General features: G+C 43.6%; 1 protein-coding gene across 7 annotated transcripts in view; it reads left to right on the forward strand.

Annotated features, from left to right (window-relative positions):
* Window positions 1-24,568, forward strand: part of PRKCH (protein kinase C eta) — a 232,879-nt gene that overhangs the window by 140,783 nt on the left and 67,528 nt on the right. The window contains exon 10 of one of the 7 annotated variants that reach the window (XM_073997492.1): window positions 1,108-23,133. The exons of the other annotated variants lie outside the window; for them this stretch is intronic. Coding sequence (XP_073853593.1) covers window positions 1,108-1,191 — 84 coding nt within the window. The 3' untranslated portion in view covers window positions 1,192-23,133. Of the gene's footprint in view, window positions 1-1,107; window positions 23,134-24,568 lie in introns of those variants that run through there. 7 annotated transcript variants of the gene reach the window in all.

The following is a 24,568-nucleotide window of genomic DNA, read 5'->3' on the forward strand; positions in this document are numbered from 1 at the left end:
TATTTATCTTTAAAAAACACAAATAATAGTATACTTTGCCCATGATTCTGTATTTTTAAAATTTAATTAATCTATTTTTTGAGACAGGGTCTCACTTCATCACCCAGGCTGGAGTGCTGTGATGGTTATGGCTCACTGCAGCGTCAAGCTCCCAGGCTAAAGTGATTCCCCCACCTCATCCCCCTGAGAAACTGGGACTTACAGGCACATGCCACCACACCTGGCTAATTTTTGTATTTTTTGTAGAGATGGGGTTTTGCCATGTTTCCCAGGCTGCTCTCAAACTCCTGGGCTAAAGCAATCCATCCACCTCAGTCTCTCAAAGTTCTGGGATTACAGGCATGAGCCACTGTACCTGGCCACTTTTTTTTTTTTAAGACATAATATTAATAGTATACATTGGAAATCGTTTTGTATTTCTATATACCAAGCTGCCTCATTTTTAATGGTTGCATAGTACTTCATTTTAGAACATGACATAATTAATTTAACTTGTCCTCCTCTGTTGCTATGTATTATGTTCCTAGTCTTTTATTTCAGTCACTGTTGCAGTGAGTCCCCTTATACTTTTGTCTTTGTGTGCTTATGCTGGTGTTTCTGTATGACACGTTATTAGTAGTAGTATTGCTTGGTCAAAGGGTATATGCATTTCACATTTTGATTGAGTCCAATTGCCCCTCTCCTCCATTGTGGTTAAAGATAGCGAACATTTTATTGTTCATATGCCACACATTGTTCTAAGTGCTTTATGTCTGTTATCTCATTTAATCCTTACAGTAACCCTCTGAAATAAGTTCTGTTATTATCACCCCATTTCACAAGGAGAAAACGTAGGTACAAAGAAGCTTAGTTCCGAAGTGGCAGAGAGGGTTTGAAGCCAGGTGGTCTGACGGCAGAGTACAGGCAGGCTCTTCCCTACTTGCTGGGCTGCGTCTCTAAATTCACACTCCCAAAGCTTGAGTGAGAAGATGCATTTCCCCCGCCTTCCCATCACGGCATGCTATCTGTCATTTGGGTCATCTGAGAGGTTAGAAAAATGGTATATTTGAAGTTCTAACTTGCATTCCTCTAGCTGTGACTGAAGCTGGGCGTTTTCGTGTGTTTTAGGATCACTTGTATTCAAATCTGTGTTGGGAGGGACACGTGCAGCCTGGAGAATGGGTGGAGCAGAGAAGTCTGGGAGCTTGGTGACAGGATGCACTGAAGGAGATACATGGCGTGGACTCCCACGCCACTCCAGCGTTATCAAGAGAAAAAAACTGGGGAGGCAGCTAATGGCTTCATGGGCCTCGACTCCCCTGCACTCCTCTCCCTTCCCCTCTGCTCCTCATTGGTCCTCAGTGACTCCTGATGGCCCTGGAGCCCATGCTGCTCCTGCCCCCATCCTCTTCTTTCCCTCTGCTGGGCCGGTCCTTGGTTCCCCTGGAGCTCCAGTTCTCCCTGCCCCACACTGCTCCCTGGGGTAGCCTTGAAGCCCTTCCTTTGCTGGGCACTTTGCCAGCGTACAGCCCCTCCCCTGCCCTCACCCCCTTGTTGGGCTCTTTTCTTGGAATAGAGGAGTGGAGTTACAGCTACAGGCTTGAGAGGGATAGCTGGTAGCTGATACTGGTTGCCCGCCAGGGTTTCAAGCGCCAGCCTCCTGAACACCACCATGAACACCACGGGTCAAGCTGCAGAGCCAGGTGACTGCTCAGATCTCCTTCCTAGGGCCTGAGCCAAAGATCACATGGTTTCCTATGACATGAGGTTAGGTCATCTTCACCAGCTGGTAACCTTTGAGTCAAGCAGTCAACTGGTATTTAGTGAGCTTAGCCTGGTCTTGCAGCAGCAGTGGTTCCAAGTTACTACTGCCGAAGCAAATAAAGAAGTATCTCAAACCTAACTCAGGGGAATTTGATCTGTAAAAGGAAATTCTGGTGAGTATAAGCAAAGATCTCATCAACAATTAGATCATGTTATGGTAGAGTAAAATGAGAAATTAACCTGGAACAGATTGGGAACCCAATCAATATAGCATATACAATCAAAATGTTCCAGGAAAATATATAAATTATACAATATACCAAAATTTTAGCGGCCACACGGGATTCCCAGTGTTTAGCGGGTGAAGCCTTTACTAGCATTGAAGTCTGTTTTTCCTAGTGGAAGTTTTATGTTTGACCACAAGGTGGCAGTCATTACCGCAAAGTTTTTATTTCTCCTCCAGAGAAACCAAATGCATGGAACTGCCATTGCGGTTTAAGATGTGTGTATCGTAGTAGATGTCTCCAAAGCAAAGGATAAAGGAAATGTTCCCCTGCTTTAGGCTAAATCATAAAGAAGTAGTGGGAACCCACTTCAAAGAAGCAAGTGAGGCTGAGTGCAGGCAGCACTTTGGGAGACCGAGGTGGGCCGATCACTTGAGCCTAGGAGTTTGAGACCAGCCTGGCCAACGTGATGAAACCCCGTCTACTAAAAATATAAAAATTAGCTTGGTGTGGTGGTGCATGCCTGCAATTCCACCTACTCCAGAGGCTGAGACAGGAGGATCGCTGGAACCTAGTAGGCAGAGGTTGCAGTGAGCCGAGATCATGCCACTGCACTCCAGCCTGGGCGACAGAGCGAGACTTTGTCTCAAAAAAGAAAAAGAAGAAAAAAAAAAAATAGCAGCAAGGGAGTTTTTCTCATGCTGAGATAGAGGTATACAATTTTAATTTTGCTCTCGCTGATGCCTTCTTTGAGGTTTGCAAGGTATCGGACTCCACAATACACATGGCATTTGTTCGCTGTGCATTCATCTGTCAGAAGTCCTCAGTGACAATTCCCATTTACTGTTGTAAAACTATGAAGAACAGAAAGTGTTACTTGCTATGAGAAATTACAGCAGAAAGATGCTTACTTTTTAGCTGCCCACTGTTGCAGGCCCTGGCTTCTGAAGTGAGATGCTAATCAGTGCGTAATGCTGAACTGTGACAGTCTCCCCTGGAGAATTTAGGAGTGAGAGGAGGTGTTGGAGCCACTCGATCTGCAGAGCATTTCACTGTGAGGGCCTTTGTAAAAACAGCACTTCCCTCATGCAGCCCCGTGGACTCAGTCTCTCTGAAGCCCAGAGCAGGGCAGTAACTAGCCGAGGATCCCTTAGATTGTAAGTGGCAGAGACAAGGTTCAAGTTTAGGTCAGGCTGACTCTGACTCCATATGTTGTCTTATTCTGCATTTAGTTGGTTGATTCAGCCTGGGCTTAAACACCTCCTGTCTGTCTTGGCCCCCGTCCAACCTGACAATATGGAAATGGCATCGCCCTTGGGAACAGAAAACCTGAACTCTGTTTTAGCTTTGTTTTCCACCATCTAAATGGCTTGAGTCTGTCCTAAAACTCCTTTGAGCCTTAAAGTTCTCGTCGTTAAAATGAAAACAGGATCGCTGTGAGGGTCAAATGAGAGAATGCAGAATATTTTGTACAGTGTGAATTGCTGTTCAAAAGTGAGTCAGTTCAATTGTGGTGATGACCCCCTCCCTCCTCACACCAAAGAAAAAAGGTCCCAGGGCTTCCCAGTGGCCAGCCCGGACACCCACATGGAGGGGACAGCAAACACTGAGAAAGTAAGTATTTTATAGGTCCTTTTGTTCTTGGCAAAAAGGAAATAGTAAGCAAATTTCAAATATTTGATAATTTATCAAGGTTGCTACAAAGGTTTATGAACCCATAGATTATTTCCCCTATTTTTTAATAATCATATACACTGCTTACAAGTGTATAAATGGGCATCCTTATATGTTTCTGATAGCACTGCAAATGCTAATAGTTTGTGACTAATTTGATAACCTGAACTAAAACTCATAAAATGTTTACTCTTGGATCTGTTTTTCTGATAATCTAGACTATAAAAATAATGTAATGAATAAAATGTTATTCATAAAGATGTTTAATTTTCAGTGCTTTATTTATGTTTTCTTTTTTGGTCAACATCTCTCTAATCCTCCAGCCTCTGGTAACCACTATTGTATTTTGTTTCTATGAGTTTGGCTTTTTTTGATTCCACATATCAGTGAGATTAAGCGGCATTTGTCTTTCTGTGCCTGGCTTATTTCACATAATACAGTGTCCTCCAGGTTGATCCATGTTGCAAATGACAAGATATCTTTCTTTTTAAAAGCTGAACAGTATTCTATTGTGTATATATTCCATTGTTTCTTTGTCCATTCATCCACTGGTGAACACTTAGGTTTATTCCATAAGAGTGCAGTCATCTCTTCGACATGCTGATTTCATTTTCTTTGGATGTATATCCAGTATTGGAATTGCTGGAGCATATGGTAGTTCTATTTTAATTTTTTGAGAAGCCTCCATATCATTTTCCAAATGGCTATACTAATTTACATTCCCACCAACAGTATACAGGGGTTCCCTTTTCTCCACATCCTTGCCAATACCTGTTTTTCATCTTTTCAATAATAGCTGTTCTGACAAGTATGACAGAATATCTCATTGTGGTTTTAATCTGCATATTCCCGATTATTAGTGATATTGAGCATTTTTAATATACCTGTTGGCTATTTGTGTGTGTGGTGTGTTTTTTGTTTTTTTTTTTTTTACTTTTTATTTATTTTTATTTTACTTTAAGTTCTGGGATACATGTGCTGAACATGCAGGTTTGTTACGTAGGTACACATGTGCCATGGTGGTTTGCTGCACCTATGAACTGGTCATCCAGGTTTTAAGCCCCAAATGCATTAGATATTTGTCCTAATGCTCTCCTTCCCCTTGCCCTCCCACCCAACAGCTTCCGGTGTGTGATGTTCCCCTCCCTGTGTTCTCATTGTTCAACTTATGAGTGAGAACATGTGATGTTTGGTTTTCTGTTCCTGTGTTAGTTTGCTGAGAATGATGGTTTCCAGCTTCATCCATGTCCCCGCAAAGGACATGAACTCATTCTTTTTTATGGCTGCATAGTATTCCATGGTGTATATGTGCCACATTTTCTTTATCCAGTCTATCATTGATGGGCATTGGTGTTGGTTCCAAGTCTTTGGTATTGTAAATAGTGCTGCAGTAAACATACATGTGCATGTGTCTTTAGAGTAGAATGATTTATAATCCTTTGGGTATGTACCCAGTAATGGGATTGCTGGGTCAAATGGTATTTCTGGTTCTAGATCCTTGAGGAGTCGCCACATGGTTTTCCACAATGGTTGAACTAATTTCCACTCCCACCACCTGTTGTCCATTTGTATGTCTTCTTTTGAGAAATGTCTATTCAGGTCCATTAACCATTTTAAGATTGGGTTGTTTCTTACTATTAAGTTGTTTGAGTTTCCTCTATATTTTGGATATTAACTCCTTATCCAGATACGTGTTTTGCAAACATTTTCTCCCATTCCACAGGTTGTCTCTTCATTCTGTTGGTTGTAGAAACTTTGCAGAAGCTTTTTAGTTTGATATAATTCCATTTGTCTGTTTTTGCTTTTGTTGCCTGTGCTTCTAAGGTCATATTTTAAAAAGTCATTGCCTATGCCAGTGTCACAGATTTCTTCCCCTAAGTCGTCATTTGGTAATTTTACAGTTTCAGGTCTTACGTTTAAGTCTTTAGTCCATTTTTCAGTGATTTTTTTATGTGATGTGAGATGAGGGTCTATTTTTATTCTTCTGCATGTAGATATCCAGTTTTTTCAACATCATTTTTTGAAGAGACAGTCCTTTGTTGTGTGTCCTCGGGATCTTTGTTGATAATTGATTGTAAAAGTATGGATTTATTTCTGAGCTCTGTATTCTGTTCCATTGGTCTATATGTCTGTTTTTGTGCCAGTACCATAGTGTTTTGATTACTGTAGCTTTGTAGTAGATTTTGAAATCAGATAGTATAATGCCTCCAGCTTTTTCTTTTTGGTCAAGATTGCTTTGGTGTCATGCATTATTTATAATAGGAAAATATTAGAAACAACTTCAGCATTTAGCAATGGGGGTACACTTCAATAATATACTATTTGATGAGATTTTTCAGCCAGTCAAGAGATAATTTTATGTTAAGTAGTTAAATTGCAAGGCACTGTCATAAGCACCTAACATGTATTGTTTATTGCACATGATTCCTATAACAGCCTTATAAGATAGGTACAATTATTATCTTCATTATGTCAAATGGAGAAGTGAGACATTGAGGAGTTAAGTCATTTGCCTAAAATCTGTCACAGAAAATGGTAAAAATAGGAGGTTAGAATCCAGGAAATAATACAGAGGTTATGATGATGAACAGTCTGTATCCATGTCGGGTTCTGCCCAAGGTAGTGAATTAGCAGACCCGTTCCCCTCCCCCGCCCCAAAAAAGACTGCCAGGAAATTATGCCAATAAGCTATCAGGGACTGGATTAAGATAGTGGAATTATGAATGATTTTTTTTCCTATTTACCAAATTTGGTAATCGGATTACATTTCTTTACCAATGGGGGTAGGAGGAATAAGCCGTTATTAAGTCAGGGTCCAGACCCCTGGTCTCTCAGGACCTGGGATACAGCCTAGTACATGCTGCCTCCCTGACTCATTTCTGGCGAAATTCACATCACACTCCTTTTATCTGAATCAGTGAGGGTTGTGTCAGCAGCTGAGTCCCTGGCTTGGATGTCCTGGAATCCAGGCCTCCCATCCCCCATCCCCAGCTCCCAGGGGCCTCCCCTTCGGTTCTCCTCCTGGAGAGAGAGGAACAAAGACTAGGGGGTTGGGGGTGGAGGGGAGCCATCACAGGAAGGGGGAGCGACAAAGTAAATATTGGTCTGAGGCTTCAGGCTTTGTTCAGAGACCCAGTTTATGGAAGCAAAGGTTTCCATTTGGAAAACGGAAGACACTTTGTGGCCAGTGCCCAAAACAGCCTCTCACGAGCAGGCCCTGGGACTGGGTGAGAGGGCTGAGCCAAGTACCCCTCATTGTTTTGGGAATGACTTAAGTTTATGTTTAGGATCCACCGCTTTCAGGTGGCCACAGGATGCTCCGATGCCCAGCGCTTTTGCCTCCTCCCGCTCCTCTGCCTGCTGGGGTGTCCTGACGACGTCAGCCTGCAAGGATGGAGTTCCTGGCAGGACCATAGCCTTCCATAAGAAACCAACAAATGGCCAACAAAGTTGAAATCCTGGTGTTTGAAGGTCAGAATATCTTGGAATCTTGTGAAATAAATGCCATCGCTGCATACGTGCTGGTGCAAAATGATCTCAGTGTGCTCAGTGTACCTGGCAGCATGAGTACAAAGGAACATTCTTTTCTTTGTATTACTTTCTCCATTGTTGTTGTATTAAATATTAGCAAAGAAGTGGGAGAGGCAGAGAGCAGCCAGGCAGCAAGGCAGTCATGTGGCCCTGGAATTAATCTTTCCCCAGGCAGACAACTGCACCGTGACCTTCAGCACAAGAGCTCTGAGTTCTAATTCTGGCTTAGCTGGCCCACTTGTCTTTAAGAAGGTCCCCTGCCTTTTATTTTGAGATAAGCCTCTCCACCTAAAGGTGTGTTCCTTACTCCTGGACCTGTTGGCCAGCGTACTTTTAGGGAGTGCCTCTCCAGCTGGCTTCAACATGTGGGGACGTAGCGGGGCTGCAGCCTGCGCTGTCCAGCTGTGATGCTTCCCAGCGCCTCCAGCTCCCCTTTCCCTTCCCGCGGGCTCACTGAGCATTTGGCTGAGCCCCTGCCAGCTGCTGGATGTGGGGAGGAGGAGGCATGCTCGGCCCCTGCAGTGGCTTTACTGCGTGTGCTCTGTGTTACTGTGACGCGCAGCGCAAGGGGAAGAGGCCCCGTGACAGAGAGTTAGACGAGAAGGGAACGTATAGCCGAAAGGCTGGGAGACTTTCCCCTTCACAGGCATGGGGATTCTGAAGAAGCCTCTATTCATGCCTTGGGGTAGTTGGTTGATTCCTGGGGACTGGATGGTACCCACTTTGCAGGAGGGGATGAGCGAAGAAGGAAAGGGCAGTTCATGAGACCCTAGCATATGTCCTAGGTGCTCATATTCATTACCAGTGTCTATGAAACTGAACTGCACATTGGCATTCCATAAATATCCATTGAACAAAATATCTCATTTAATACCCAAAGCATCCAGGAAAGAGTATCATCCTCATTTTAAAGTCCTAGCAACTGAGATCCAGAGAAGTTAAACGACTTGCCCCAGATCACATAGCAAGCCAGAGTCAGTGCATGGATTCCTGACCTGACTGTCCTGCTAAATAGTATACAAGCCATTTCCATTATATCACAAATAGAAGTTTTGAGTCTCTAATATGTACAGCTGAGAATACTGTCATTAGACAGGAATAGAGGCAGTTTTCCACAGTAGGTGGTTTTTGGCCTTTTGTGAAATACCTGAGGATATTTCCTCTGATCTGTTTGGAACTAGGTTTCCCCCTCTCCCTGAGCACTGGCTGCTACACATACAATCTGGTCTGCTACGGGTCATTGGTTGCAGTTTGCCTTTGGCTCCGATCAAAATAGAAAATGAGCCAGAGCATGGTGTGTCCTGTCTCTGCATGTTCCTACCTTATTCATAGTGTTCCATCTTTCTTTTAGGTTATTAATTGCGGATTTATTTCCATAGTCAGACAAGATCTGACTTTGGGGCCAACATGTGTTGGACCCGCCTCCTTCTCTGCTGAAGATTCTCTGAAGACAAAATGTGCATAGGCCGTCTCCAGGATCTGGATTTTGGGGGGATTATTTGGGACCTTTGCTTCTGTCCTCTCAGGCTACCAGGCTTTCTAACCTTCTGTTGCTAAATAGGGCCACAAAAATGAATAGGAATAAGAGAACCTGAAGTTCAAGCTGTGTCTTTGGCTCTGTCTCTTTGGATGGGACTGCCAAGATACTTGGTGTGACAAAAGGATTTGAAATAGTCGGCTTGTTTTTTCAGTTTGAGGTTGTTCCGTTGTAACTGGTCTCGATTTTGGTAGCCGACATTATCGTTGACAACCTAGAGACTGAGTAGACCGCCACCTCCATGTCTGGTAAGATGGTATATGGAGTTTTGTGTAATTAAAATATTTGATGTAACCAGAACACAACTCAGGTCACAATTTGTCCCTGTGTCTCATGATGACCGAAAGCTTTTGGGGTGGTGATTGCTTGGTTGTGGTTTTCCTGGACCCAACTTGGAACCCTTAAAGCCTGCCACGTTATAGATACTCTGGCTTCAGTAGGGCCCTTTATTGAAATACCAAGTGCCAGGACTGCTCCAAGGGTGAAAATGAGATGGGTGTTCTGCCAGGTAGTTTAGTGAAAAATCAGTCAATCCAGGATCACACTGACTGAATGCTAGGCAAAAGAAACAGTTCTTTTATTTGTTTTCATTTTTTGCAGAGTTGGAGGTCTTACTATGTTGCCCACACTGGTCTTGAACTCCTGACCTCAAGCAGTCCTACTGCCTTGGCCTCCCAAAGTGTTGGGATTACAGGCATGAGCCACTGTGCCTGGCTAGAAACAGTTTTTTAAAAACTCATTCTAGTTGGGAAGAGAAGACTAATACACATGAAAGAAAAGTATACAGTAGATAGCATGTAGTAAACATAGTCCTTATGCTACAAAAGGAAAGGTAGTTGAAAATGAACATTGGGTTCTAGGGGAAACTCTTAAGTATGTGCCAGTCTTTGCTCAGAAGTACAACCTGATTGGCTGTGAGACTAAAGCCAACTAATAGCTTTCAGCAGCCCCTCGGGTGTGGGCTGCAGATGGTTCCCTAGGAAGCTGGGTTGACTCCTGCTGTGACCAGCTGGGACTGCCAGGTAGGACCTGAAGTGGCTGCCAAGGGGCTGCCACCCCACCGTGAAGAGAAAATCATGCAGTCTGAAAGCCTGACTGCTTTGGATCAAAATCATACCCTGTAATATATTCTAGTTTTTAACTACTTGGGTTTTCCTTAATTACTTAATCTCTGCTGAGAACCCAGCTGCATCCATCTCTTCTAGGTCCAGAATTATCCACAGTGTCTCATGAACAGAAACAGCCCTGTCAACAGAAAGTTAGCAGACTTGTCACGTAGAGTTGTGCACTGGCAGGTTAGCGGGGAATGTGTTCATTCATTCAGCAGATATGCACTGAGTATCTGCGAGGTGTAGGGCTCGCCTTCAAGCCTTGAGGACGAAGCAGTGAGCAAAACAGAAAAGAGTCCCTGCCCTCATGAAACTGACATTCTTTGGGAAGCTTATAAGGCTGAAGCTCGTGAACAGGTTGTTCATCTTGTAGTCTCAGCTGGTGACCCTCCATGCAGGCTGCTCCCTGTGGCAATTCCTGGATTTTCCTTTCAGGCAGGCTCAGAGCAGTCATCTGCTTGAAGAGTCTGGGGGGTTTGTCTGAAGCTACATTTGCAGATCAAGTGCTCCCTTATATTTTTTGTAGGATGCAGTGAAATTACTGGGGAGAGGGTTAGCTCAAGTCCTTGGTCCTTGGTACTGTCTCTGGTTAGCAGTGGATTCTGGGTCACTATAGGGGTTGGGAGGTTTAAAGCAGGAGGCAGAATGGCAAGAGTAGCAGCCCCAATAGGCTGCATTTGCTCCCAGTGCCACTTGCATGATCTTTCTCATCCCGCTGGCTAGACTAGTTTGTTCACCGGCAGCCCCTGCATCAGGCTATGAGGACACCCTGTCTACCTCCTGTCTCCATCTCTATACTAACCCATGTGCCATCAAAAGCGACTGACTCTTTCTTTGCAAGGTTCCTTTTCCTTCCTTCCCTCTAAGCTAATAGCTTGGCTCAGTCTTGCCAGCAGACCCTCCCCTTTTTGCTGGAGGGCTTTGGCATGCCCTGTCTCTTCTCTGGGGCCACCCAGGGAGTTCCTGTTTCCTTTCTGTGGGAGGTTTCCAATTCTTAGTTATAGCAGAAGAGCCTGTATTTTTTAGCTCACTCCTGCCCACTTCTGGTCTAGAATGATTTATGGCTTAGGTGTTACAAATGGGAGTCCTGGAACTCTTCCCAGAGTCTCTTAATTCCATTCTTGTGGTATATGACGTTCTAAACATTAAAATGATGTAATATATAATTTCCAACCAAAACAAAAGAGGAGAGCCCTGCCAGCCAAATTCCTCCCTCCTCTCCATACACGTTCTTCTATCGCTGTGCAGTGAACCCTGGGAAGTGTTTGTCAGTCAGCTTCCTTGTTCTCCTGGCTCCTTACTCCCCAGGGACCACCAAGCCACAGACTGCACGGTTTGCTCTGAGGGCATGTGAAGTGGAAACTAACCTGTGCCTGCAGCAAGCCCAGACCTTCTACAATCATGTCTACCAGTGGTGAAAGTCGGTTCAAGATGAGTTGGACACGACCAAGAAAAATAGGGAACAAATATGGCAGAGCTCCTCTCTGGCTACTGTCTACAGAAGGAGGCTAATAGCAGCAGACCTGGTGAGAACGCTGGGCCAGTGGCCCGTGGACCTGCCTGCCCCAAGGCAGCAATCATAGGAGTGGGGTCAAGGAAACACTAAGGAGGTAGACCTGATAGGACTTTTTAAGGAGGAGTGGCCAGGGTTCTGGCCGGTTGGGAGCCTGGAGAGAATGGAATGGCATTCCCCATCAGTTTTGGGGAAGTTCAGTGGTAAGACTGGTTTCTAGTTTCTCTTCTGGAAGCTCATAGATATAGGATCTGTTCATTCACTTGATTTGTGCCTCTTATTTGGGCTTCAGGACACATCTGTGGCCAATCGCAATTAAAACACCATGCCCAGTTAGCCATCATCGCCTCTCGGAGCTGTCTGCTTTACCAGGCTAAAACAATGATCTTTATCACCAGTTGTAAGTGATTTAAAAAAAAAAAAAGTGCCCTTCCACGTTGCTCAGAACTTTGCTCTCACCATCTTGACCCTCACCAACAGGTCAGGTTGTTTTAATAATCTAGTGGCTGGTAAGTTTTCATCCTTTGCAATAAAAAAAAAAAATCACTGATTTGCATAGTGCAATGCCATTTGCCTACTTTGTTGGGGGTGGGGGCTGTCCTGTTCATTGTGGATGTTGAGCAGCATCCCAGAACACCAGCAGCTCACCAAATACCAGCAGCACCTCTCCAGTTGTAACAACCAAACATGTCTCCAGACATTGGTTCCCAGGGGGAAGAATCTCCCCTGGCTCCCTTACATGACTGTCAAGGTGATTATCCTTGATATGAAAAATCAAATGGGTTATCACTTTTCTTTTTATAGAGGCCAACGCCCAACTGTGTCAGACCTTCTTTATGAAAATATAAGCATTATTTTTTGTCTGAGTTTATAGAAAGGCAGAGTTCCTGTCGGGGGCTCATTACAGCTGTCGGTGCCTGCACTGACAGTGGCACTGTTAGGGATGGAGCCCCTGAGCTCGGGGGAGACAGTGGAAGCGTGCAGTGTCTGTTTAATGTGAGTGAGGGCTGGCATGCTGCTGGCAGCTCTCAACAGTGAAGCCTGCTGCTCGATAAGGCATTATTATCAGAGCCTGGGGGCATCTAGGGAGCAAAAGATTAGCTGACTGAGCATATATCTAAAATGGGTTATTTTTTAAAAGCAAGCAGTAGAAATACTGCAGCTTGTCTTGTTTTAGCATTTAATAATTACACTTTCACTTTACCATCAAGGCATTGAGTCAGTGGCGTTTTATGAAAAGCATCCTCCCCACCCTGAACTTTGTGAGTCAGATTCCCATCCTGTGTGTGGTACATGTGGCTGAATTGTACAAACAGATAATCAGAGTTTTACAAAACGGTTCCCAACCAGCATGGAAAAACGTGCTGAAAGCAATATGATTGTGCTTTGAGGGAGAGCCGCTTGCTGGCTTTTTTTGTTCTGTTTCCCGTACGTGGAAATGCCACTTCAACTTGAAATGTGGATACCTTACCAGAGGATTGCTTGAGCCCGGGAGGTTGAGGCTACATTAGTGAACTGGGATTGCACCACTGCATTCCAGCCTGGATGACAAAGTGAGACCCCTGTCTCAATTTTTTACAACCCACAAAAAAAGAAAAACAACAAAACAAAAAGTAGACACCTTAAATGCTATCTTAAGGCTGAATGGTCTCTAAATATTGAAGGTGGACCCTGGCCAACAGAGACATTAGCTGTTTGTGTACTATAATGAATGGTAATAGTGTACTTATCTTGCATTTTAAATTCAATTCTGTAAATGTTTATGGAGCATACATTATGTGCCAGGGATGAAGACAAAAGAACAAAATGTGGACCTGCCCTTTAATTGCTTACAGTCAAAGGTCATGATAACACCATGTGATAGAGAGAAGAAAGTCATGGTTGATCCTCGTGGAGGTTGGAAAGACTTCCCAGAGGAGGGGCTGTCTGAACTGTGTTTTGAAGATGAATAGGAACCCTGTAGTCACAGGAGGAGGGCATAGACTCCCAGACAGAGGTAACAGCAGTGCAAAGGTACAGAGGCTTAAAATTGTAGGACATGCCCAGGAAACCCCAAATGACTAGATGAGGCAGATTTGTAAGAGGGGAAATGGTGGTGGTGGGGGGAGGGTGGTGATGAAGCAGCAAAGTCATAATGTGTCTGATGTCCTTTGCTGAGGAGCTTAGACTAAAATGTTTAGGTAAAAGGAGCCAGCAAAATCTTTAAGGGAGGAAGTAACATAAGATTTGCATGTTAGAAGGCTCTCTCTGGCTGCTATCTACAGAGGGAGGCTAATGGCAGCAGATCTGGTGAGGATGCTGGGCCCGCAACCTGGAGACTTGCCTACCCCAGGGAAGCAATCATAGAGTGGAGTCAAGGAAACACTAAGGAGGTAGACTTGACAGGACTTTTTAAGTGGGAATAGCCAGGACTCTGGCCAGTTGGAAGCCTGGAGAGAATGGAAGAGCCTGAGTTCCGTTTGGGGGAAATTTAGTGGTAAGATGCTCGTTTGTCAGAAACACAGTTGAGGTGGGAGATCAGTTTGGTGTCATCCATGTCCTCTTGGTAACTAGAAACTATAATATAAAATCTTTCAGGCCAGGCACAGTGGCTCACACCTGTAATCCCAGCACTTTGGGAGGCTGAGGCGAGTGGATCACCTGAAGTCAGGAGTTCGAGACCAGCATGGTCAACATGGCAAAACCCCGTCTCTACTAAAAATACAAAATTTAGCCAGGCATGGTGGCGCACACCCATAATCCCAGCTACTCGGGAGGCTGAAGCAGGGAGAATCGCTTGAACCTGGGAGGCAAAGGCTGCAGTGAATCAAGATTACACCAGTGCACTTCAGCCTGGGCAACAGAGCGAGACTCTGTCTTAAAAAAAAAAAATCAAAAATCTTTCAGTAGATGTTTATAGAGAGAGTGAAGAGAGGAGACTTGAAGAAGGAATTCTAAGTAAGGGTTAAGGTTGAGTGGAAAAAGAAGAAGAATCTGAAGGAAGTGGTTTCATAGTAGGATAAATCAAGCGCTGAGATGAAGTCAGTTCACTAACAGACTCAGAGTTCTATTGGATATGGCATGAGGTTCTTGGTGTCACCATCTTAGGATCTGCTCATTTTGGGGGTTTTAACAACCCATCTGAACTCCACTTAGCCAACTGAAGCTTCTCTTCAAAGTTAACACAATGTGCTTTCTCCCATATAAACCTTTTAAGCTGTTTCTGGTGACTACTTCTCTTCCTGTTAGAGTTCCACCTCTTTTTAATTTAACCTCTGTATCTTTAGAGTAAGGTCTGCAACTTTCTTCCTTAATGGACAGTGGAGATCAATATGTAATCCAGATTGCAAAAATGGTTTGGGAACACTGCATGTCCTCACTCATAGGTGGGAGTTGAACAATGAGAACACATGGACACAGGGAGGGGAACATCACACACTGGGGCCTGTTGGCAGGTGGGGGACTAGGGAAGGGATAGCATTAGGAGAAATACCTAATGTAGATGACAAGTTGATGGGGGCAGCAAACCACATGGCACATATATACCTATGTAACAAACCTGCACATTGTGTACATATACCCTAGAACTTAAACTATAATTTAAAAAAATTTTTTTAATGGTTTAGGAGGAGGTCGTGGGCACGTCATTTGCTTGAACAGATTTTGTTCCCCAACAAAAGAGAACCAGAGAAGAGTTTGTCATGGCTATGGTGGAGGAATCAAACTCAAAATAACACGTGAAAGGCACATTCCACACGGAAACTTCAGCCCGTGCATCAACACTGCAGATGGGGAGAGGAAATGAATTCTCAGCCAGTAGATTCCCAGGCATCACCTTGAGGCAGATACAGCATATTCTTGGCCATAATCTCTACTTCTCTAACTGGACAAAGTGTCTAATCAACTATAACCCTAGTATCTTCCCACATGGCAAAAGTGTCAAATTCATACATAGATCAGAGGGAGAAGTGAAATTGTGGTTGTCTTAAAAGTTTACAGTTTAGGGATCTCTGTCATGAAAAATGATCTAAATAAATGAAATGGTATTTTTACTCTTTATCCTATAGGCCCTTAGAACAAACTAAGCCCTTAAATATCCTATTTGATGCTTAAACCAAAATCTTTATAAAGAAAATTTCACTATGTGAAATGGTGACTTAAAGAAATCCTATTGTGGATGCTTTTGTTAAGTTGCTAAACCTTTTTTTAAAAGTAGATAGTCTTCCAGGATATCTTCTTTGTGACTCTTAGTGTATTTCAAATGTGGGTAGTTTTGACTAGGAGGTTTGTTCAGACGTTCTTGTCAACCACTAGGGGGTGCTCTAAAGATTAATGATGTCTAAATGATTGCCCAATCAATTAAAACACCGTGCCCAGTTAGCAATCATCTCCACTCAGAAATGCCTGCTTTACCAGGCTAAAAAAAATGATCTTTATCATGGCATAAAGGCTATCATGTCCTCATATATTCATTAACCTAATTAGAAGTCAAGCTAATTGTAGGACTTCATAGAACTGGCATTGGGAATAGTATGCAACTGTTTAAAAAAAATCATGTTCTTGATGACTAATTATATCAGGAAATAATATGCAATGTAAATGAAAAGAGAAGCGTATGTTTTTTACTTTTTCCTTTCTGTTTTTAAAACATGCTATAGAATGTTAAGTATGATTAGGACACAAAGGAAAAATTAAATATAGTTAACATTACCTTGAAAATTTCTTATTTGCCCTGAAATCTCCAGTTCTTTGAAGCTAAAAGTTTGAGACTTCTATATCTGATTGTCAGGATTAGGGTGATTTTATTTTCATTTTCTTTATTTTCTTCTCAATTTTCTATCTATTTACTTTGTAATTACATTTGAACTATGGATATATAATTAGTTTTATAAGTAGAAAAATAAAAGCTTTATAAAGGAAAATACAGCATCAGCAGACCTGGTTCTCCTACCTAACTCTTCTACAAACTGTTTTAACTATGGGCAAGGTACTTCACTTCTTTGCCCTTTGCTTCTGTAAAATGGTTGGGTGAAACTAATCTTGTCAGTTTGTTCCAGCTCTTCTAAAGTGCCAGTTTAATTGTACCAGGAGACAAAAATGGTTCCTGTTATATTCACTCCTGAAGCATTTATTAACCCTCACAATTGGCAAGGCACTGTGCTTAGTGCTATTAAAGATATTTCACTTAGCATCTGGGCTCTGCCTTCAAGGGTTTCAGGTCCCCCGTGGAGAACAAGACCAAGTGCACAGATCCAGCCCAGCCCTACACCATGGTACTGGAAAGCTGTATGTGGACCAGAAATGCCAAAGGAGGTTCCATCAGGAAGGGTGAACTTGTGCTGTGACTCTGCTATGCCCCCTATCATATGTTACCGCTTATTTATGCTTTAAAGAACATCCTGGCCTGGATGTTTCACAGTGTGTTAAACTGCAAGCTAGATTTCCTCTTTGTTTCCGTAGTCTAGTATATATATGCCAGTAAGGCTTGTCGGGTTTCATTATGAGAGATGGCTATAATGCATCCAGATTACCAGGAAAACACTTGGTCTTTGAAAAGAGCTGTGTGTCCTTCCAGGTTTGAAATGCAAGGCCCTAAGGGTTTGTTGTATTCAGGACATATTTCACCTTCCCAAAGACTAGTCTCTGAGCTCAGACAGGATGTGTCTTGCCTGTGGGCTTGACACAGGGGTTGCTGGGTGATTGAATTAACCTTTGACATCTTCTGGGCTGTGCAAAATGATAAGTCAAAAAAAAATGCAGCCATTAGACTCCTTCTCATTGTTTCTTCCTTGAAGGCTGTGTAATCTTTCTTAATGTGGTTAAATTCAAGTTGTTTCCAGTTCAGACATGGTGCAATCAGATTTCCTCATGAGGGTGCTTTTCCACTGTGACCTCTTTGACGTCAGTAACTGTTTCCTGTTGATTTGAACTCCCTACTCACCCCGTAGATGACTTTGTCTGAGAAAAGTAATAAAGCAACGGTATTTAGGAGAAGTTCAACACTGCTATCTGTTATGGAGATTTCCTTCTCCTTCCCCCCAGCCGTCAGTAGCACTCTGCAGCTTTTCGCACAGCATGGGCTTGTTATTCATATAGATATACTCCAAGGCAGTTCTTAGAGCTTGGGTAAGTAAGAATAGATGTGGCTCCCAGCTTCACATTGCCTTAAAGCAATAGCTACATTTTTCATAACTTACATGTTATGTCTATCTTTGAATTATTTCCAAAAGGTAATCTGCATCCTCACGAAAATTCTGAGTATGGTGACTCTTTCCTGCTGCCTCGGTTTCTGGAATAATACATCTTCAAATGCAGTCTTTAAATCATAGAGACAACAGATTTTTACTTTAAATGGAGAAAAATCTTTTGCAATCTGGTTCTGAGATTGAATCAACTTTATAGAAAGGGAGAATAACTACTATAAAAAGTCTTGCTTACAGTAATATGTTTGTAGTACATAGGAGGGCATTTGTTTTGCAATAATAATTATTATAAACCCCTTAAAATAGAAAATATGAATTACCAATCAGTGTTAGAAAACTTATCAGAACTGAAACCTTGGTTAGTATGTTTTGGTTATCAAATCTAGGTTTGTAACCCCTTGCTCAGCAAGCATTTCCCAGAAAGAAAAGTCCTTATCCGGTCAAGGCCATTACCATATAGCATCAGGAAACGTCCCTGTGTCCCAGCAGCTGGGCCAGGACTCCTTCCACCTCCTTCGACCCGCTATACCCCTGTCCCACACTGAGGGTTGGGGGAGCTACTGCAGCTGCTGTTTCGGCTGCTGTTTCATTCCTGTCCACTTGTGTGTGTGCACCTCTGCCAGTCTTGGAGGTCCATGAGGGAGGCATCACCTCTAGACCCAGGGCACGTAGCTCACTGCCACGTGTGCCACAGCCACAGCCAAGGGGCCTTCCTATGCCTCATACAGCAGGCCCTTTGGAGCCCTGGTAGCAGTTGGCCATGGGGGCTGAAGCTGCAGCAGATGCACTAATGATGATGAGGATAATAATAGTTGCTAACATCTCTTGAGCATTTCGTTTATGGTATGCCAGACACTATTCGAAGCTCTTAGCTTAAATCATTTAATCCTCACAAACCTGTGAGTTGGGTTGTCTTATTATCCCCATTTTGCAGATGTGAGTTTTGTCAGAGAGAAGCTAAATATAGCACAGCAGGAGTTGCTCTTGGACCTCAAGCATCCTGGCCCCAGAGTCCAGGTGTCACTGCTGCCCTGGGCTTCCTCTTAGTCATACCGGGACTTGGGCACTGGGCACAAAGTCTCCTCTTTATATAATGTAGTGGTACCAATAGCTTCTATTGATTGAGATCCTTTTCTGGGCTTGGCACTGTGTGAGGCACTTGGCTTCTGGTTTAATCTTTACATGATCACTGTAGCTATAGGTGTTATTATCCCAGATTTAGAAATAAATAAGGAAACTTCTTACACCTTAAAAATTGGTGTGTGTCATCTACAGCCATCTGATCTTTGACAAACCTGACAAAAACAAGAAATGGGGAAAGGGTTCCCTATTTAATAAGTGGTGCTGGGAAAATTGGCTAGCCATAAGTAGAAAGCTGAAACTGGATCCTTTCCTTACTCCTTATATGAAAATCAATTCAAGATGGGTTAGAGACTTAAATGTTAGACCTAAAACCATAAAAATCCTAGAAGAAAACCTAGGTAATACCATTCAGGACATAGGCATGGGCAAGGACTTCATGTCTAAAACACCAAAAGCAACAGCAGTAAAAGCCAAAATTGACAAATGGGATCTAATTAAACTAAAGAACTTCTGCACAGCAAAAGAAACTACCATCAGAGTGAACAGGCAACCTACAGAATGGGAGAAAATTTTTGCAATCTACTCATCTTACAAAGGACTAATATCCAGAACCTACAAAGAACTCAAACAAATTTACAAGAAAAAAAAAAAACCCCATCAAAAAGTGGGCAAAGGATATTAACAGACACTTCTCAAAAGAAGACATTTATGCAGCCAACAGACATGAAAAAATGCTCATCATCACTCGCTATCAGAGAAATGCAGATCAAAACCACAATGAGATACCATCTCACACCAGTTAGAGTGGCAATCATTAAAAAATCAGGAAACAACAGGTGCTGGAGAGGATGTGGAGAAATAGGAACACTTTTACACTATTGGTGGGACTGTAAACTAGTTCAACCATTGTGGAAAACTGTGTGGTGATTCCTCAAGGATCTAGAACTAGAAATACCATTTGACCCAGCCATCCCATTACTGGGGATATACCCAAAGGATTATAAGTCATGCTGCTATAAAGACACATGCACACATTATTGTGGCACTATTCACAATAGCAAAGACTTAGAATCAACCCAAATGTCCATCAGTGACAGACTGGATTAAGAAAAGGTGGCACATATACACCATGGAATACTATGCAGCCATTAAAAAGGATGAGTTCGTGTCCTTTGTAGGGACATGGATGCAGCTGGAAACAATCATTCTCAGCAAACTATCGCAAGAACAGAAAACCAAATACTGCATGTTCTCACTCATAGGTGGGAATTGAACAATGAGATCACTTGGACACAGGAAGGGGAACATCACACACCAGGTCCTATTGTGGGGAGGGGGAGGGGAGAGGGATAGCTTTAGGAGATCTACCTAATGTAAATGATGAGTTAATGGGTGCAGCACACCAACATGGCACATGCATACATATGTAACAAGCCTGCATGTTGTGCACATGTACCCTAGAACTTAAAGTATAAAAAAAAAAAAAAAAATTGGTGTGTGTGCCAGGCATGGTGGCTCACACCTGTAATCCCAGCACTTTGGGAGGCCGAGATAGGATTGATTGAGCCTAGGAGTTCAAGACCAGCCTGTGCAACACAGAGATACCCAGTCTATACAAAAAATTTGCCAGGTGTGGTGGCACACACCTGTGGTCCCAGCTGCACAGGAGGCTGAGGTTGGAAGGATCACTTAAGCCCAGAAGTTCAGCGCTGCAGTGAGCCATGATCCTGCCACTGCCCTCCAGCCTGGGTGACAGAGTGAGACCCTGTCTCAAAAAGAAAAGCAAAAATTGTATTTTAGCTGAAATTCTCCTGGTAGCAGAAAATTTACTTCAGGTAGTAAGAAAACTTACTTAAGGCTATGCAAAAAAAAAAAAAAAACTAAAAATAAAGATTCGGAGGTACAACGGATGTCTCATGCAACCGAAGGGCAGGAATTGGCCAGGTCTCGGCTGATCTGAAACCAGAAGGACATGAGGAGCCCTGGCAGTTTTGCTCTTGGCTCACTCACCCTCCCTGATCTCCTGTCTCTGCCTCACTCTATGTTTCTGCTTCATTCTTCTCCTTCACGCATCCACCTGTCCATTCATCCATCCACCCAGTTTTTCTCCACTCTGTTATACCTAGGCATTTCCCACATTTACACTGCAAAAGCAGTTTCCATTTCCTAACCCGTGTTTCCTCAGTTCCTGCACACAGCCCAGACTAAATTAAAAGCTTTTTATCTCAGTTTCAGTTTTCTGGAAAAGAGACTCTGGACAGGCGCAGCTCTATCTAACTGGTTGTGCACAGATGCTTGCGTTTACCCATGTGGCTGGGCTGGAGAGTGGGTAAATGCTGAGGAAGGGATCACCATGAGCTGAACAGATGCCTCCAAAGATGTTTGCCCCAGTGACCCTGCAGGATCTTGCCCTGGTCCATGCTTGCTCTCCAGTCACTTTCCTTAGGTAGCATTATCTTGTCACTTGTATCATCCTGGCATAGCACTTTCATCCACCCAGGTATTATGTCTCTGGTTCATACAAATTGCCCATCAGCTTTAACTTCTATCCAACAGCCCTTAATGAGGGAACCTTAGGGAATGCACCCTACTTATACTGACAACCATTATTCGGGGATAGTTTTAGCCCCTTGGGCCTGGGGAAGGAATAGTTCTGAACTGATAGCGAGGACAGAGAGTGGACCCAGACTGCAGCAGGTCAGTGTCATCAGAGCAAGTGATGACAGGAATTCTGTATTTACCAGGCAGCAGCTCCTTGGCCTCCCACACCGGGTATGGGACAAAGGGATTTCTGAGTTGCTTTCACTCCCACAGGTGTTCATCACCCCATGTTAATGACTTGTGTTTGTGGTTGGCTGAATCAGGGACAAAAGAGAGGAGCAGGGACAAAGGGTTTTAGAAGTGATGTTAAACCGGTTTCCTGACCCTGAGATTTCCTACCACACAAGTCAGGGCAGACTTTACCTGACAGAACCAAAAGCCTCAGGTAAGGCTGTACAGATGTGCAGGCTCAGTTTCTAGGAAACTGGACTTTAGAAAAACCAAAATGGTTCTATGCACAGATTTAAATACTGAAACAGTCATCTTTGCCATCTCTGTCTAGAGTGGGATTTGGGAAACTCCTCTCTGCCATAGGAGTGACTCACTACAACCATAATCCATCTTCCAGTACCTCCCTAAATGCAGGATTTCCAAAAAATGCTTCACCTAGTTGCTTCACAGTTGAATTTGTGAAGCATGATTTGGTGTTTGTCGAGTCATCAGTGATACTAATTCTTAAATAGCACAGACTGAGAGTAGAGCTGTAGGTGAGAGGTTTTCTTTTGCCTCCTTTCAGAACTTCAAATACAGGTCTTAGCTTTGTAAAGGGCATTCACTAAATGTGAAAAGTTTTACTCCTTTGGAATTAATTCCAAAGGGGTAAAATTTTGCTGGAGTGATTTGCTTTTGTAGCTGATGTTGTTTTATTCTATGTGGCAAGCTCCAACATTACTGGAGTCTTTTTCAAGCCAAGCACCATAGCTGCACCTGTTTTACTCCAGGCACTGGGCTTATAATTCTAGTACAGACCAGTAGTGAGTGATCATGTTTATTAATGGCAGCTGAGACCCTGCACGTCTCATTTGTGGGTGACCTGAGATGGAGTGAAACAAAGCACCCCTAAGTAGCTTTTTGCTTTTTCTGCATTTCATTTTGAAAATAGCAGTACAGTTACAGCGAAGCCTCACACTCATGCACTCCAGCGCTTGACAACCTGCCTGCCTTTGCAGTCCCTCCCATCTGCCTGACATCTTACACTTCAGCGGCACAGTCTTCCTGACACCTCCCACCTCAGTCCCCACTCCAGCCTAACTTGCATGCCCTCATCCTTCTAGGCTGGGGAATTGGCTCCTCTTAGAAGCTTCCCCCACAAACCCCACCTGCCAAATTCCACCTCCAGGCTGCTCAGATGCCCTGCTCGGTGTCCCCATAACACCTTCTGTTCCCCTCCACTGCACTTAACACACTGTGGTGATATGCTGTGCCTGCATGTTCGTGAGCTTCCTGAGAGCAGTGTGGAGTCGTATTAGTTTTAGGAGGCTGGGTCCTTACCCAGGCCCTAGCATACCATGTGTGTGTTTAGTAAACATTTGTCTTGTTCAGAACCTTAAAGGAACCACAGACGATCTCTGCAATCTGTAGTATATGCTGTAAAGCCTGCGCACCAGGCTCCAAGTGGAGCCGCTGGGACCCGAACCAGAGCCAGCCGATTCTCAATGTGGATGCCGTTCCAACAAGCCCAATGGCCTGGTTACTTCAGGCAGCAGAAAGGCCATTATGGGACATGGGTGGTTACTCGTTTCCCTTATAATGGGCAGCAGGGATGCAACAGTTTCTTTTTGTAGCTGCTTTCCAACTCCCATTGCCTAAACAAGGGCTCTCTCAAACAGCCTCACAACTGTGTCTTTCCCATGTCTTATCTTCCGTCTTTCAGATGAAAATAAGAAACACATGGAGGAAGCACATGTAATACACACTCATCATAGAAACCTTGAAAGATACTGAAAAGTATAAAGAAGAAATGTCACCCCCGATCCCACAACAAAAAAACTGACTTCTGTCACTCTGTAGCCATCTTTTTTGTCCTTTCTATGCATCTATCTGCATTTTTGGCTATAACTAAAATCACTCTGCACATTCACATTTATGATCTTTTTTTAAACTGAAAAATACCTACGTGAAAGCACAAGCATCGGCAGCTTCAGCAGCAGCTATCACTTATTGCACACTTGCCCGAAGGGAGTTCGAGATCAGCCTGGGCAATGTAGTGAGATCCCGTCTCTACTAAAAATAAAAATAGGACATACTTAATATAATTTTATTTCTGATGATGACTCCTCACCCCATCACCACCTGATGATGTATGGGTCTTCTTTTCTTTCCTTTTTTTTTTTTTTTTTTTTTTTGAGACAGTCTTCCTCTGTCTCCTAGGCTGGAGTGCATGGTGCAATCTTAGCTCACTGCAACCTCTGCATCCAGGGTTCAAGTGATTCTCCTGCCTCAGCCTCCGAGTAACTGGAATTAGAGGCGCATGCCACCACGCCCAGCTGATTTTTTTGTGCTTTTAGTAGAGACAGGGTTTCACCACATTGGCTAGGCTGGTTTTGAACTTCTGACCTCAAGTGATCCGCCCGCCTCAGCCTCCCAAAGTGCTGGGATTACAGGCATGAACCACCGCGCCTGGCCTGCATCTTCTTTTCTAAACACTAGAGATTTTTTGTCATTTATCTCCTTCTCTTCAAAAGTAATCTTGGAGAAATTGCTGCCAAATCTTTCCCTCTCTGCAGCAAACATTTTAAAATGGAGTGAACAGAAGTGCAGGTCAACATAGGGTTTCCTCACAGCAAAAACATTTTGCTTGTTGATAAACATATCTTTGTTTTTATGCCTGGTGACATTATTTGAGGTCTTTGATAGGATGGACCAGTACTCTGCATTAAGTTGTTGTCGTGTCTCAGCTGGCCTATGTCTTCTGTCTGCTTCAAGAGTTGCTCATAGCCTGAGGGCTGTGAATTACACCCTGTGTTCCAGGTGGTGCCAGATGGGAGGTTAGAAATGAGACTCTGAATGAAAAGAAACAGGTACAGCAGAACCCATCTTTCCGGAATTCTAAAGCTTATGGTCCCTCACTGTGTAGCAGAGGTGAATCTGCCGGAGTCTGTGCATTATCTGAGAATCTGCCTCCAGGATTGTGGATGGGGCTGGGCTGAAGCAAGCCTAGAGGGCAGGATTTTTTCCCCCCAGATCTGGAATTTAGCCCACACCCTGGCTTTTAGACTTTAGGCTTTCGATGCCGGCTGCCTTAAAACTCTTGCCAAGTGCACCACTTATAGCAGCCTAAGGAGTGGCCACTTCCCCACTGACCCAGTTCCAGTAGCCAGGTGTTCAGAGCAATTGGAATTCATGTGACTGCCACTCAGATCCACGAGGAA

Source organism: Macaca fascicularis, chromosome 7, assembly GCF_037993035.2.
Source record: "Macaca fascicularis isolate 582-1 chromosome 7, T2T-MFA8v1.1".
In the NCBI taxonomy this organism is placed as follows: domain Eukaryota; kingdom Metazoa; phylum Chordata; class Mammalia; order Primates; family Cercopithecidae; genus Macaca; species Macaca fascicularis.